This window comes from Colletotrichum lupini, chromosome 3 (assembly GCF_023278565.1).
Source record: "Colletotrichum lupini chromosome 3, complete sequence".
Classification (NCBI taxonomy): Eukaryota; Fungi; Ascomycota; class Sordariomycetes; order Glomerellales; family Glomerellaceae; genus Colletotrichum; species Colletotrichum lupini.
Genome location: NC_064676.1, coordinates 954,088 through 970,430, shown reverse-complemented (window position 1 = coordinate 970,430; position 16,343 = coordinate 954,088). Strand labels below are relative to the sequence as shown.

Genomic DNA, 16,343 nt, shown 5'->3' with positions numbered 1-16,343 from the left:
CCGATTCGCCGGTGATGCCGTACCGCTTCTTCCGTCCTTTCGGCACTCTTCATTTCCTAGTGCCGAAGTCTTTCCCCGCCCACGAACCGGCTAAACTTCCAAAGTTGGAGATTTGGAGAGATGTAACGTCGCTATTCATAAACACCCAAGTCGGAGAGCCCCTCACCCTGCGCGTTCCCCTCATTACCGTCCATGATAGCTTCCTGATCAGGGTCATGACGACGCTAATCACCCAGCGGCGATGGCACGTCAGGCCATTGATAGCCCATCCGGCGGTGATCCACCTGATTGCATCTCCAAAGCAACAATCCAGTTGCGTACCAGGACTGGGGGTCAATAGCTGACTTCCCCGCTCATATAAGTCCAATGGCTTCGAATCGTGAGCCAGACCAGCATGATGCTATTCGCAACACCTGGGTGAGAACGTTCACGACAGGATGATGTTCCGCAAGCTCATTCCGGCTATCGCGGCCTTGATCGCGGCACTCCCGCCGGTCAATGGCCAGGCCGTCCGCTTCAACAACCCGGAAGGGGTTGACATTTGGTGCGGAAAGGCGTATCGCGCAACGTGAGTCCCCTCTACCCGATTGCGTCAGCTTCAGCCGGTCAAGTGCTCACAAGGTTCAATCGCAGAAACTCTTCTTTTGACCCAGGTGGATGGTTCCCCGAGCCAGCCATCTCCAGCGTTCCCCTTCTGCGACTCAAGGTGCGACCGCGGCTGAGCATCTATCTTGAGACCGACTCTTCAGCAAACCTACTCATCGACGCCGCCGTTTCGAACCAGGTCGGCTCTCCGCTGCCCGTCGGCTATGGATCGAACTACACCAATTCGACATCCAGGCCGTTGACAGTTGAGATTTTGCTGGGGGAAGATGTCCTTGCGACCGAAGAAGTTGCCCTCGGATCTCGCGATAACGAGGTTGCTCTCCCGCTAGACTCGCTCACTCCGCGTATGGAGACGTACAACATCACGATCCGAACAAAGTTGGACTCTATGCATGTGTACGAAGGCTGGACCGAGTTTCCGTATCTTCCGTACCCCGAGGACTACGGTAGCGTGTCGCGTATCGATAACCTGTACGGCGGACTTCTCGCGCAACGAGGCAAGGATGCTGATTGGGACCTCATCTTCGCATACACCTACTACAGTAGGCACTTCCCCTCGCAACCAAATCCGTGCCTCTGACTGACTTGAACCAGCACAATGGACCTTGTACTGGAACGACAGCGTCGACACCCTCAACGAGTTCGCCGCCATGGGCTACAACGTAATCCACATCGTGCCCACAGGCAGCCTCGGCGAGATCCCCTTCCCCTGGGACGAATTCGAGCCCTACCTCCAGCGGGCCGACGAGCTGGGCCTCTACCTGCGCTACGACGTCCTATGGACCTGGCCGAACCTCACAAACATGGTCGACCAGGTCACCCGGCTGCGCACTCACCCGTCCATCCTGCTGTGGTACCAGAGCGACGAGGCCGACGGCAAGGCGAACCCGGCCAACTCCACGGGGATGGCGTACGAGCAGATCAAGGCGATTGACCCGTACCACCCGGTCTCCCTCGCGCTCAACTGCTGGGACTTTCACTACGCCGAGTACGGCGCCGGCGCGGATATCATCATGAGCGACGTTTACCCCGTCGCCATCAACGCGACGTTTTCGACAGTGTATGGCACCGAGTGTAATGCCACGTACGGGTGCTGCGGTTGCGACGACTGCGAGGGTAATTTTGAGGATATCTCTGTGCGACTGGACGAGTTCTACCGTAGAGATGAGATCCTGGGATGGCAGAAGACGCAGTGGTTTGCACCGCAGGCATTTGGCAACGAGACCTTTTGGGCGCGGTACCCGACCGCCGAGGAAGAGGTTGTCATGACGGTGCTGTCGGTCAACCACGGCGCAAAGGGCATCGTGATGTGGAATTACCCGGCCACGCCGGAGCTGGAGGGTCTGACGAGCAAGTTGGCTAGTGTATTTACTAACGAAGCTGCGGTAGAGTTCTTGCTTGGCACAGAGAGGATGCAGGATCTTGCTGTTGAGGGTGCGAAGAGGGTTGATGCGGCGGTGTGGGTTGATGAAGCGAAGAAGCAGGTGCTTGTCAGTGTGGTCAATCTGAGTTATGATGAGATTTCGGGCGAGATCAGAGTTGTTTTGCCGGATGGAGTGGAGGTAGGCGAGGTTGTTGAGGTGCTTTGGGGCGATGTTGCTTGGGAGATGGTCGATGGGAGTTTGGTTGCCACGGAAGGGTTGCTTGGCCTGCAGACTTCGGTGTTTATTACCGCTTTACTCTGAAAAAAGCAATCAATACTTCACGTACATACTTGGATCATAGTGCTAGAGGACAATGTCTCATGGATCAGGATGGTCCTGTTTTCTGCTGCATTGTGACGATGTTTGCAACGTAGTCGGGCTTTTCAGAGCCAGGTTTAGAGATTAGTCAACCAAGAGATCGGACTCATTCGTATCAGCCGAAGTTGTCATGTCAACCGGGTATGAATGACAAGGTGCCCTCAACTTGGTTTACTCATCGCAACGGGCTTGGCTGGTTCCTATAGGCATACCATGCCTTGACGCTATAAGTGCAGCCTTGCGCTGCGGCAATGAGTTGTCAAGAGAGGATAGTACTGGACGGTTGCAGCGTACTTCGTCACATTCGCGTCGAATACTGGAGTATCCCTACGACGTGGCACACTTTTACTCAAAATTTCCTGCCAAATTGATCTAGCCGTCCATCGTCATTCGCAGCCAAGGATGTCCACGCGTATAGCCCGCCTCCCCCGCCGTATTCGCCGTATTCGAGACTTCCGTTCCGCGTATAGCAGAGACCCGCCCCGGCCCGAATTTTCGGAATACATACGAATATTCAAGCTTTGAGATCGGCGCTTAACACCTCGGGAGACGGCGCAGTTTGCCTTGGTCTTGCGTCCTCGTCAAGCTTGGACTGCCAGCCTTTGTGCATCTGGGGCTCTGCCAGGTGAGATCTTCCTGTTGTTTCCGCGGGATGGGTCTTCCGCCGGGACATCAGGTTACAGGGTGATCTCTCGGCAAGATGAGAGATTCAAGGTTCCGTAGATGCTCATAAGAAGCTGTGTTCGTCTTACATTCCTCCTTGGTCTGGTTCACCTTCTGATTCAGCTTATGGTGCCATCTCTCACAGGCGCCGCTGAGAAGTTCCTCAAGATGCGTCTCACTTCTGCCTTGACTGGCATTCTTTGCGCCGCGAGCGTTGCGTACGCCGCACCGGCGGACGAACATGAAGACCAGGCCCGTTTCGGCAGACATGCCGATAGCAATGACTTCAGTACCCAAAACTCCAAGATCGCGGACCGGGAAGCTGACGTCCCGCCTCCTCCCGCGCCGGAGCCAATCACCATCACAGAGCTCCCTCTACCCCCTGTCACCGCGGACGAGGGTGTCGGTGGATGTACTCAGGCAATCAACCCCCGCGGCACCGGGTGTATCGGGAGATCTCCCGCTCTCCAGAACGGAGATTTCCTGCCAGACGATGCCCACGTTGTAGCGACGGTGAACTTCACCGGCGCCCCTGCCTCGCCCGACCCGGCGAGCATATACAGCGGCCCACAGCTGGTCATTGTCAAGATCGACAACAGCACGTTTCCAAACGGTGATGCGTGGAAGTGTATTACTTGCGGCGTATCTGCGGATGACCAGGCTGTACTCGTTGCGCCGCTCGACTACCCCCAAATCTTCAAGGACGGCAAACGCCTGCTTGCTGGACCGCAAATCATCGAGTGTTCAGCTGAACTTGTCAGCGAAGCTTGCACTCCTGATCAAGTCCACGTCTACCCAATCCGATGGAACACGGCCGTGAACGGGTCAGGAATCGGCGGGACCATTCGCGAGCTGCGCATCCATCCTGGCAACGAGCATCTCGGCTTTAACTCTTTCACCGTCACGTCCGGTAAGGTCAGCCAGTTCGCATACATAGGAAGGCTGGCTTTCACCAAAGCACCGACAACTGGCGAGCCACTTGTGCCCCGTTATGATCTGGCCAATGTCAATCTGTTATTCAGCACAAACGATAAGCAGCCGGTCGAGATTGACCTGGAGGACAGCTCTCTGCTTCGGATCAACTATGATGCCATCACTGTTGGAGAGCTTCGCGGGTTCAGCGGTACCGGCAAAGAAGTCACATACATTGGGTACCCCGCCGAGTCGTCCAACATTGATGTCTTCGCTGCAGACCTCATCACTGGAAAGGTCCGGCGCTTGACTGCCCACCCAGAATATACGGATCCCGTCGACGTGTCTCCGGATGACCAATGGACCGTGGCTATGGACACCCGTGGTAGTGGACGCCAAATGTTCATGGCGGGTCTGCGCGGCATTCCTCCGTTGACTGACTTGGTCTCCGCGAGCGCGGCCTCATCGACGAGAAACAACCAGGGGCGTCGATTCTTCCAGCCATGGCTCATCGATGGTCATGGTGACCGGGGTTCGTACTTTGGGCAACAACTCAATGCTGAGGGCAGTGGAATCCCCGGAAGTGGCGCCATCAATGATCCCGAATGGAACGGCCGCGCCGACCCGAAATGGTCCAATGATGGCACCCGTATCGTGTACTATCAGGCCCTGACCGTGTTTCCCGAGTGTGGAGGGGAGAACCCTCTGCCATGCTATCCATCAACGGCACCCGGAGGTCGTACCGAGCGCATGATGCTAGCTCATCTGACAAGCCGGCAGCCTCTCACACCGCCCTCTGTCGAGTCTCTAGGTGACACCATTCCCTGGGCAACTCCATACGTGCCTGGAACTCACGCGCCGGAGAGGCCATTCCCGACAAACGGAAACTTCACCCTCAAGGGCAAGGTCAGCGGCTGGGCAAACGTAACCATCACCCCGAATAGTGGAGGTGGTCTGCCGGGAACTGTAGCCGTCGAGTATCATAACTACTCTGATGACGGCTCAAACGTGCTAGTAGGATCCGAGAAGGTCACTTCAGTGAACCCGAGTCCGACGGTGGAGGAGATTGACTGGTACTCGGACCTTGTCCAGACGGGGCCAAGCAATGGAACCAAGAAGACCAGCTCTGGCGGCTTCCGGTTGACCATTGATATCCTGACGAACATCTTCCAAGCCAACGGTACGTTGACGACCACGATTGACGGCAAGGAATGGCTCCAGCCAGCAAACAGGACTTGACACCAGCAGCTAGGTCCGTGAATCCAAGAATCGTGGGAGGGGGCTTGGCGCAGCAGACGAGGACAGAAGTTCCTACCTAGTTTCAAAGCTCAATGAGACACCACTTACCTCATCTGAAAGTGTGATAGTGACAGCAAGATCCTCCAAACTTTGGCGATGCAGATGCGAGGCGTATAGGTGATGAGCCCGGTCCCCCGAGACAAGCACGGCCGACGCATTCGGTCTCCTGCGTCAAGCGTACAGCAATGACAATAGATTTTCATCGTAAGATGCCATCGGAGCTCTGTTGGGCTTTGTGTCCGAACACCAAACCTTTGCCCCTCATCAGCTTCGACAGCTGCCATGCCAGAATCCCATGTTGAGATGAAACATCTTCAGACCGAAGATGCCTTGAGCTGGACGGGTGCATGCTACGGGTAGCGTTTGGAGATGAGTAGCCAGCCACTCGGCAGCAGGGGCGATCCGAATTCATTAAATCATGTATCGATCTGATCGTCTAACGGACGTCGCTGACGAATTCCAGATATCGTACCCAGTTTCGGATCGGAGTTTTGGTGTAAGTTGGGCGCAACATCAAGGTGAGCACGGTGTGGTAGGTACCACAGGTACCTTACCTTAGGTACCTTAAGGTAGATAAGGTGCAATCTACCTTAATCGATACGGTCAAGATGCTTATCTTATCCGTCACGTTACCGCGAGACCCATCACGTGAATCGAGCTTTCCGGGTGCCCCTCGATGTGTCGAGGGAAGGAAGGATCGAACTTGTTCAGGGACAAATAATGGAAGGAAAGCGGCGGCCAAGCAGTCGCGCACCTCGCGCAGGAACGGTAGCAATTCAAGATTTTGTCGACGACAACCACACACGAGACACACGAGATTACTCGCATCGGAATAAACAGATTTGCTACCATGAGCTCAATATCAATTGGACGATAATTCCCCACCTTCATCATCGCTCGAGTCCAGTCTACCTTGTAATTCAAGGGAAACTGGTCGACCATCATTTGCTTTTGTGCTTCCCGACTTGACAGCGCCGCCATAATTTTTTCTCGCAACAAAGCCGCCTTATTTTGCGCGAGAGATAATGGCAAAGAAGAAGGGCAAGCAGACAACAGTAGAAGATGTTGGCGACGGCGTGTCTAGTGAGAGCGCATCGCAATCCTCTTCCAATGGCTCGACCAAGGACTCAGGCTCCAGGCGATCGGCCAACGGGGCGCCCGATACTGCTCCTGCGCTCATAATATGTCGCAACAAGTCTGTTTCCCCTTTTGCCATCTTCCCTAGTCTTGCATTTGCGACAGAGAATATGAGCGACCAGAGCAGTGTGCGCTGCGCTCCCGTGAATGTTGATACTCTACTATGGATCACAGCTCGCTGACACATTGCGCGACAGGCATTGGCGCTTCATTTCTTCCTTCCACGGCCCATGGCTACAGATGCCCATTGAGATACTCGAAACTATTGCGAACATCAACTACAATACCCCGGTACCCCGTCCGATCGACCCCGCCGTCTTCTTTGACCTTCTCAAGATTCGCAGATTAGTCGATGAAGCAACTAACTTGGCTGTCCGCGCTGCTAGCGACATCGCAACACCAACCTTGACGAACGTACATGGCGGGCTTAACGGACACATGTCGTCGTTGGGCTTCGGCGTGGGGAATGGTCACGGGACGAAACTGAGCAAAGAGCGGAAATTTCGCATGAGAGAGCAGGCAAGCCAGAAGCTCGCCCGCGCATATCGTCTGGATGAAATCGCTTGCAGTGTCGCTACCATGCAAGGTGCTTCGACTCTCGAGGAAATTGGCTCCCTAGTGTTGCAACGCAGCAGAGATGATCCCGATGCGAAATACGTTCACTTCTTCCACGAGAAGATACCCTCGCGACAGCTGGCCGAGTGTACTAGTCTAGCGCCTTTGGACAACATCATATCAGCGCATCCGACCGAAGCCGAGGCTCTACGAACTAGAGCGACTGTTCGGATCTTCAAGGATGACTACCTAGGGGCGGCTTCGGACCTGAGCCTTGCGCTGCAAGTGCACCGCTATCACCAGCCACCACACGGAGCACCGCTTTCCCGAGAAGTCGAGTTGACGACAGGATCCAGAAGAAGTCCAGATATCATCCTCACCGAGGACCAGCAACCTAGTAGCTTGGAAACACAGCTGCTGTTCCAAAGAGCTGGAGCGTACTTGACTATTGCTTGCCAGCATGTAGCCGCTAGTCTGCCTGACACTCCTGCGAACGGAGAGACTGGTCAGGCGAGTGGTGCGAATGGAGCTATCAACTCAGGCAAAACTGATGGGCAGAGTCCTGGAACCACGGCGCTGGACAAGGAGGCAGCGCACATTCGGCTGGAGAAACGGAAAGTGGTGAAGACATACGCTAAGAAAGCACTCCGGGACTACATGGCCTATCTGTCAAACTTCCATTACACGCCGGATCAACCGCTGAAGGTCGCCCGGGATTTTACTGAAAAAGTAAATCTCGCGGCGCAGGGTTACCGTCATCCTCGTGTTCCGGACTCGGGCAGCATCCCTTCCTACAAGGCGTTTGCCTTGTCCGAGCTATTTGCTGCCGTTCCACCTGCAGACATTCCGCCGTACCCTTCCCAGGACTTGGTCCGCTCATCAGGGCCCGTACAGCCGAATAACTATGAGACTATTACCTATCATCCACTTCTGACCGAGGCCCTCCATTCTCTACTGCTCTGCCATTGCTTGGTACAGACCTCTACCAAGGAGCTTCTACGCCACGCACACATGGTCGCCCGTCTCGCTCGACTTGCTGACGGCTACCCGCTCTTCCAGGCTAGTAGGTCCCCAGCGAGGGCAGACTGGATTGAGGTGTTGCGCCGGGCAGAGAATTGGATCCAAATGAGTGCTTCTTGGGAACTTTTGTGTGCTCCAGCGCCGCTCCCGGTCCTTGATGGACCAGTTGGCGTGCAGCAGGACAGTTCCCATTCATCTCATAAAGCCGCTGCCCTCGCAGCCGCTGCCATAACGAGGGACGCCAGCACGTTGCCAGACATTGGCGAGACTGAGGAGCAGCGGAAGGAGAGAGTTCGACAGCAGGCCATCATGGACGCGCTTGATGACGATAGAGTTGTTGACGAAGTTACCCTTCGTGCAGCCATCACCGCTCGTCAGAAGCGCTCAGAGGAGGATCACGAGTACCTCATGAGCTTGAAGAATAGCTCGAATGGAAGGTCCGAGACTAATGAACTCTCTCCTGCGCTACGTCGTTGGAGTGTTGACGATGGACGGGAGTATCCTATACTCACTGAGCGTGCAGCAGCCATTGCAAAATGGATCATCGAGGCGCCGCCGGTCAGCCTCGGGACTGCGAAACGCAAGAAGAAGACCGCCTCGAAGAGGGGCAAGGAGGCGGTCAATGAAGAGGCTGGTGTCAATGGCTTGGCCAACCTAGCGATCAATGAGACCAGTCGGACGATTGATACTGCCGCTTAGGATCATGGTTTCTTGCATGATGGACGACTTGGATGGCATTGGACCAAGCTAATTAGGATAGATTCACTGTATCCCGTATCAACAGCAAGTTGTCCTCAGCGACATTCAGCATCAAAGTGCGATCAAGTATCCTGGTTTACTCCGATATGTCAAATGACCCATGTGTTAGCGTATTGCCCGTGAGGCACAGTCAGGGGCCATGTGGGCACACATGGCTCGTAGGTCCATCTTCTTGCATCGTTGCTACCACTGTCATTGCCGGTTATCTTCACTTTCTTTCTCACAGCATGTTCCTAAGCCAATATCATCGGCTCCCCTTTTCAACATGATCTGGAACTCAGATATTGAGGAGGCTGGCATTGAAGTCAGAGTCTTGGTAGGATATGGTGATACGGCGATACCAACTTCAGGCATTCATGCAGATATCAAATCGCGGATACGTTCTCGAGGCTGAGGTATGTCTGGACCCCCACTGTATGCAGAAGATACAGAGCTCCAAGCGAAGCTATCAAGACGGCAATTCGCTACGTACTAGACACGCATAGCGTATGTGCTTCGACTAGACGCTCCTCCATTACGAAGTATGACTCTCAGAAAAGCATCAAGGCGTGATGGAATCTAGCGCGTCTTCGAACCCAGAGGTATCGAACGTATCCTTTGCTGTTTGTCTAGTTTATGTATAGGTAGGCTTAGAGGCTTAAGCGAGGTGATTATATTCTCTGGAAAGTTGTCGGGTCCATCGTGAGTCGGGACGTACTTTCGAAGGGAGAGACTCGTTGTCGTTTGGATGTTTGCATGAGAATTTGGAATAGGGGGTCCGTTGACGAATGACCGAGGGGGCTTTCGCAGAAGTGTCTAGTAACATTGACCTGCTCAAGTTTAGTAGGATGTTTTGAAAGACGGTAGGAAAGGAGATCGTTCCAAGCAGAAAGGGGACAAGAACCAGCTGCGCTGTGGCATAGCTCAAGCGCTGAGAACAAGAACGACGCGAGTCCAGTTCTCTCAAACTGGTCACGCGAGCATTCGCAAGCCATAGTAGCTCAGCTTCTTCCCAAATGACTACATGAAAAAAGGAAGAAGCCCTGGTCGAGCCAGCCATACTCTCCCTCCCGTCATGCGACCAAAGTTGGTGTGCAACCGGTGCCGAAGTCCGAGAACGATGCTGGGGTCCGGCCTACGAGGTAGGTTTCCGGAGGCACGTAGGGTCAGTAAGGTAGCCTTGGGTTCAGACCGCCGTCCCGTCCTCTCGGTAAGCTAATGGAATCACATAACACGACGATCGAGAGTCATCTCAGCTACTCCTGGCCAAACACTTCCTGCTCTCGGCATCCTATCACACTTTCATCTCCGCATCTGTGTGGTACGAACGGCAACCATGCCACAGACACGCAGCATGCGTCAGCTTCACTAGTCTCTATTGCGAGAAATGTGTAGGAATATAGGACTAGATTTCGGACTCGTCGACGAAAAGAGGCTTCACTGACACATCCCTCTTGTCGGGTTGTCACCTCCTTCTCGACAAACTACCTATTCGTACATATCCTAGTCCAGCCTAGACTAGACAACCCCCAAGCAGTCCTCTCAGGTGGTACCCGCAGTACCCTGGCGAGAACGGCCGCCCGCGGCAACGCCTTCGGTGCTTAGCGTGGGCGTGCGCGCATCCAACGCGCCAACAAGATCCTTTCGAAATGCTGTCGTGGACTTTGAGATCCTTGTGTAGGAGCAAGAGGCGGCGGCGCGGCGTCGTCGCTGCCCCCCTTCCCATCCCATCTGGGGCTGTCTGGGGAATGTTTATTTCTTCCATCAATCATGTTCGCGGGGAGAGCGGGTCCCCCGTCCCCTTAGGCCTCGTTTGACGGGTTGGAATAGTTCATGGCTTACTCTGAGCTGAAATATCCCAAGGTGTGGTTTGGGGACTCCGGATTTTCCAGTGGTTCGATTTTTATTCCTCTACTTTTGCGCCCTCTTTGACTCCGGATTGCGGCACGGTGTTTTCTGGGGTCCGGGGGAGATGAAGCGGAGAGAGACCTGGAGTCACGATGGCAGTTGGTGCTAGTGCCAAGATGGGGATGGGTTGATTTCTTGAACAATTTCCTGGAGTATCCGAATCTGTGCCGATGGGATGGAGGGTTTTTCCCAACGATCAAGAGATGTCATGGGTGCTCACTGCTTCACAGCACAGGTGATCTTGGCCTTGCATTACTCGCCACGTTTCTTGGGTCCCAGGCTCTTGGGATTGAGCTAGCGGCAGGTTGCCGTTGTCGTGTTTGGACCGAAAGTCTGAGTCCACGAGAAGCTGTCATCAGCAGCTAAAGCGCAGAACATGGCCGAGGGAGTTGAGATACTCGGCTCAACTTTGATGTTTTCTTGGCGGCGTCGGGTGGCTTGCAGTGCCAACGCGGGAATCGCGGAATGGCCAGGCTTGGCTGTCTGATGGTCTCTTGGATAATCGCCGAAGGAGGGCAGCATTCTATGGAAGTGTGCTGCTATTCTTCTTGGCTTACGCTGGCTGAAGCTTGTGTTGTCTCCTTTTGAGCCTCTTAACTTTCGCCTCTACGTAGGTATCTTGAGATGCCTTGAATGGCAGTGACTAATCTCGGGGATAGAGTTCTGGTCACTGCTATGGCGAGTCAAGGAAACAGGGAAACGGCGCGGGAGCAGCCCTCATGTCATTTACGCTGGAGATTAAGCGGAACGACTCCGGCGTCTCATGCGCGAAAGGCTGCAAGCCTGGGCCTATCTTCTTTTTGCCTCCTGCGCGTGTAGGGAACGGCTGCAGAAAGAAATGGGTCCCTCTCTCAAGATAAAGTCTACCTCTCAAGGGCCGGGATGTGGTGACAACAGACTTTAGCGTAACAGAACACATTGCTCTTCACATGCGAACCTCTCATAGGCAGAATTACAGGAGGAAGCTCGAACGCACTTGACATGGGGGCGGTAATTTGCGGCGCGGTCGCCCGCGCGCGCAAGATTCAAGAGCCGACCGGATTCAGTTCAGTATTGCATGCGCCAGTTGAGTCATCTCATCGGTGATATCTCGTTATGGACGGTAGTTCTCAATATGAGATATACACTACCGAGAGACATGTTGAAAACGACGGAGAGACGCAGTCTGAGAGATACACAGAGCCGGCCCCACGGATAGGCGTGTCCAGATACGGGACTCGGCAATCCGACAACAGACGTCGACAGCCATGCGCAGCGCCAAGGGCCATCATCGACAACAAAATCCACTTGCCTACGCAGTAGACATTCGAAGCGAGAAGCGCACGCGTCAAGGACGTGCGATAATGCGGGCTTGGCTGTCAGTCAGTCGCATAAGTCACTGTCCTCCTTCTCGAACTCGAAAGCAGCTCCGCCTGCAAACTGCACAAACAAGTCCCACGGCCCACGGGGGAAACGGGGAACGTGTGGGCTCGTTCGAGTATAGTCGAGAAGAAGAAGGGAAAACAAGCGTTTGCCCAGACCAGCCTCCACGCGGTGGTTGAAATTGTGTCCTGAGGGAACTGAGGGAGGGCGTATCCGTACGTGAAGGCGATTCCCCAGGCGAAATTACCATTGGTGGATTATTAGAAGTTGGGGGTTTCTCCGCAGGTTCAGACGCCCCCCCTTCTCCATGGGCTAGCCGGCTGGCTAGCTTTCTCCTTTGGCCCTTTCGCGGAGACAAGAGTCGAGCAAGGATTGTTGAAAAGGTTGGGGGTCTCTGGGGAAGAGAGGCGGACACGGCGGGCCACACGCGGCGCGGCGCCAAGAGATTCGTTCTGTCGCCGCATTCCTTGGGTTGTCTTGTCTTTGGACGACATAGTTGATGAGAGAGGGAATCAACACAGAGAGGCTTTGAAAAGCAACGGAAGAGAGTGTTTGGAGATATCACATTTGACAATGTCTTCGGCCCTTTACCTGGCGGTCATGACAGACTCAAGCAAAGGAACTTAACCTACATGTACCTACGGAAAATCATATGCAACAAGACAGAAACCCGGCTCTAATTTAGGTATCTCTCAGCATTCGGTGTGCAGAAAACCAAACCCATCCAACCATGCCATCCAAACTCCCCCATCTCATTCTCCACTCCCCCGGAAGCAGCGCTAGGCCTGGGGCCCTCGACAATTATGGGGAAAGATGCCGGGTGCCAGCCCGAATCCCTCCTCCTTTCTAGGTCGGTTGCTCTTCTTTCTCGCCATCTAATTCTAGTGTATCGGCAGCCAGCCGTCTTCGTTCGAAACCCAGCATCTTTTGGGCGGATAGTCAGACCGGGGAATGAGGGGGACCGGGGGTGTGAGATGAGGGGATTTGGGGGAAAGGATTGGGGGAAATCTAAACTCTTGCGGGGATCCCTATCTGAACGGCTTAGGTTACTTTTGTGAGAGAAAGAGACCGGGTATAGCGTGGTATGGTGTGCGCCTTTGAGATAAAGGTTTTAAAGACAACCTCCCATCTCCCCTTCTTCCTGAATCGAACGACTCTCCTCCTCTTCCCTCCTCGGCTCTTCACCTCTCTGCCGGAGTTGCTTCAATCAGTTTCTCTTCTCTGGGTCGATAACACCCTCCTCTTACCACACAGGACGTCGTTGTCTTTCTCTAGCAACTTCACCAACAACAGAGTCCGCCAAGATGGGTCTTCCGTCCGGCAAAAGAGTGTACAACTGGTACATCTCCCTGATGGCGGCCATGTGCATGGTCCTCTACGGGTACGATGCCTCCGTCTTCAACTCCCTTCAGGGCTCGAAGAACTGGCTCGCCTGGGTCGACGTCGACCTCAAGAAGGATACCCAGCTCATCGGCCTCGTCAACACCGCCTACACCATCGGCGCCATCGTTGCCGGTTTCTTCATCGGTGGTCCCACTGTAAGCACACCCTCTCATGTCATCGAATGTAGTATCAGCTAGAGCAAGGACTAACACAAACCTCTCAACACAGGCCGATTACCTCGGACGTCGCTGGGGCATGGCCATCGGCTGCTTCGTCACCATCATCGCGACCCTCATGCAGACCTTCACCCCCCACCACAAGCTTGGCGTCTTCATCGCCGGCCGCGTCGTGATCGGTCTCGGCCAGGGTATGGCTCTCACCGCCGGCCCCGTCTACATCGGCGAGGTCGCCCCCTCTGAGATTCGTGGCCACATCATGGCCTGCTGGCAAATGTTCTACTCCGTCGGTTCCTTCATCGCCTACTGGATCAACGTATGTTCCTCCAACCTCATTTTCCCGCACAGAGAAAACCCCCTAACACATCGTACAGTACGCCTGCTCCAAGCGCCGCGAACAGCTCGGCGAATGGGACTGGAAGATGGTCGTCATCTTCCAGATGCTCGTCCCCATCCTCATCATCATCGCCCTCCCCTTCCAACCCGAGTCCCCGCGCTGGCACATCCAAAAGAACGGCAACGTCGAGGCCGCCCGCGCCGCCCTCATGCGCATCCGCGACACCGAGGAAGAGGTCGAGCAGGAGCTCCTCCAGATCCGCGAAGCCATCGAGTACGAAAAGGAGGCCATCAGCAGCTCCTACACCGCCCTCTTCAAGGACCCCTCCATCCGCAAGCGCCTCTACCTCGCCTTCGCTCTCAACGTCGGACAGCAGCTCACCGGCCAGGGTACCCTCAACTCCTACTCCACTTCGATTTACAAGAAGGTCTGGCCGTCTACCGATACGATTAACCTCATCAACGCGCTCAACGCCACCATGGGTATCTTCTTCACGCTTAACGCCATGTGGACGGCTGATCGCTTCGGTCGTCGGTGGTTGTTCCTCGTCGGTGCGGCTGGTATGGCTGTGTGCATGCTCATCGTCCCCATCGTCGGCATGAAGACTCCCACGGCAGCAGACGGAACAAAGAGCGAGCCCGTCGGTATCTCCATTGTGTTTTTGCTGTTCCTCTGTAAGTTCTTCCCTCAACATCCTCCCTCCTCGAGTACACTCAACTAACATCTACAAAGTCATCTTCTTCTACAAGCCAACATGGGGCGCAACAACCTGGATGTGGACCGCCGAAATCTTCTCCGTCAACGTCCGCGCCCAGGCCGTCGGCATGTGCTCTCAGATGCAAAACGTCGCAAACACAATCTTCCAGCAATTCTTCCCCACCTTCCTCGCCAACGAGGGGCTCAACTGCCTCTTCTTCTTCATGGCCATGAACGTCGTCCTCGGCATCTTTGTCTACTTCCTCATCCCCGAGACCAAGCAGATCCCGCTCGAGGAGATGGACCAGTTGTTCGGCGGCGCCAACCACACCGAGAAGGGCGCGCAGATGTTGGGCGTCGGACCCGAGGAGGGACACCACGGCCACTCTGCCCTTGATAACAAGGACGGTGCTGAGATTCAGCAGTCTGAGAGGAAGGAGGCTGTTTAGGAGATGAGAATATATCGGTAATTGGAGATGGGTAGAGGAGTAATGAGTAATGCGGATTGATGTATTATTATCAGAGAACGGAGGATCGGCCTGAAAGAAGCCTAGGTCCCGTCGCATTATACCCCAGATTGCGAAATCAAAGTTGTCATGATTGAATCATCTTTGGCTTGGCACTTTATGAAATGACTTGGTTAAGGATTCGTCAGTCAATACAGGTCGGAATGAGACTGCAGTGCAAATGAAACGAAAAAACCCCTCCCTATCTCTGTCTTCATCATCTCGGCACAAGTACATGTATCGAGCTAGAGATACCTACATAAACGCCCTCTGCAATGGCACCGCATCTTGCTCTTCTAACATCTTTCGTCATCAGCACACTGTCGATGTGAAGATGAAATGATACCGCTGCGGGCCACAGTACCCTCCATCTACATCCTCTCTCTTTGAACGTTAAAATCCCGCTAATCGTCCGACCCAGCTTTACTGCTCCAAACGTGCTCGTATCTGAGCACGAATACGAAAGGTAATACCAGTACTTAGTAGTGAACGACAGCTTATATGACTTTTCTATTTCTACTAGTACTTATGTTTGTTATCCTTGAACGGCACGCTCGTATCTTAGCACGAATACGAACAGTACTATCACTACACTAAGTACATGATAGTGAACACCTCTTTAACCTTAGTTCTATTTTATTACAAAAGTAAACAAACGTAGCTGCACTGTACCGGGTGAAGGCTAACTAACGTATAAATCATATAGTAAGTGGGAATGGATTCACTGGCAAGACCTTTGATTTATATAGACCTCTTCAAGCTCCTAATCAACTCCTAGCAATTTTTAGACTTCTCCTCTATTGAGTATGACTAGGCGGTAAGATTGCATTGTCTAGTCAAGCTATCATCTACCAAAGACTGCTTACCATGGCCGGTCTTTTTGACGTCTCCCCCATGTACTTGCCCTCCATTCCGCATCGTTGGGGTCCATACCGAACGAACCGTGGTGTCTCGTGGCATCCACAAATGCAACGATTCAAGAAATGGAGCAGATGATGGTTTATATCTTTAGCTTCTTCATCCCTAGCTCTCTCAACCCCCCTCCGTCTGTAATGCTAGATCTGCACATTTGTTCCTCAGAAGTGCAATCACCATTGATGTCTTCCTTCCGTTACTATCCCAAAGCCTTTGTGAAGTTGGACCTAGATATCAGAAAGCAAGTAGAGGAATCAAGACAGAGCTTACGCTAAGAAAAGAGTAAAGCTAGACAAGAGAGAAAGGCAGAGCTTATACCATTGATGGTAGCGAATACTAGCCAAGGTGGCATTCCAACACGGCTTTCATGGACCTTAGGCAATTGCGC

General features: G+C 53.8%; 5 protein-coding genes across 5 annotated transcripts; all 5 read left to right on the top strand.

Annotated features, from left to right (window-relative positions):
- Positions 1-437: 437 nt before the first annotated feature.
- Positions 438-2,291, top strand: CLUP02_05016 (uncharacterized protein; the record flags this gene model as incomplete). The annotated part of the gene is made up of 3 exons (XM_049284025.1): positions 438-568; positions 634-1,148; positions 1,201-2,291. 3 exons carry the CDS (start codon positions 438-440, stop codon positions 2,289-2,291), a joined length of 1,737 nt encoding a protein of 578 aa, XP_049141168.1.
- Positions 2,292-3,137: 846 nt separating this feature from the next.
- CLUP02_05015 (saponin hydrolase) lies at positions 3,138-5,162 on the top strand (the record flags this gene model as incomplete). The annotated part of the gene is made up of 1 exon (XM_049284024.1): positions 3,138-5,162. The coding sequence occupies one exon, from the start codon at positions 3,138-3,140 to the stop codon at positions 5,160-5,162; it is 2,025 nt and encodes a 674-aa protein (XP_049141167.1).
- A 1,085-nt stretch (positions 5,163-6,247) lies between these two features.
- CLUP02_05014 (uncharacterized protein) lies at positions 6,248-8,633 on the top strand (the record flags this gene model as incomplete). Its single annotated transcript, XM_049284023.1, has 2 exons — positions 6,248-6,487; positions 6,534-8,633. The coding sequence occupies 2 exons, from the start codon at positions 6,248-6,250 to the stop codon at positions 8,631-8,633; spliced, it is 2,340 nt and encodes a 779-aa protein (XP_049141166.1).
- A 1,688-nt stretch (positions 8,634-10,321) lies between these two features.
- CLUP02_05013 (uncharacterized protein) lies at positions 10,322-10,489 on the top strand (the record flags this gene model as incomplete). The annotated part of the gene is made up of 1 exon (XM_049284022.1): positions 10,322-10,489. One exon carries the CDS (start codon positions 10,322-10,324, stop codon positions 10,487-10,489), a length of 168 nt encoding a protein of 55 aa, XP_049141165.1.
- A 2,757-nt stretch (positions 10,490-13,246) lies between these two features.
- CLUP02_05012 (uncharacterized protein) lies at positions 13,247-14,983 on the top strand (the record flags this gene model as incomplete). Its single annotated transcript, XM_049284021.1, has 4 exons — positions 13,247-13,480; positions 13,554-13,817; positions 13,876-14,512; positions 14,571-14,983. The coding sequence occupies 4 exons, from the start codon at positions 13,247-13,249 to the stop codon at positions 14,981-14,983; spliced, it is 1,548 nt and encodes a 515-aa protein (XP_049141164.1).
- Between the last annotated feature and the right edge of the window lie 1,360 nt (positions 14,984-16,343).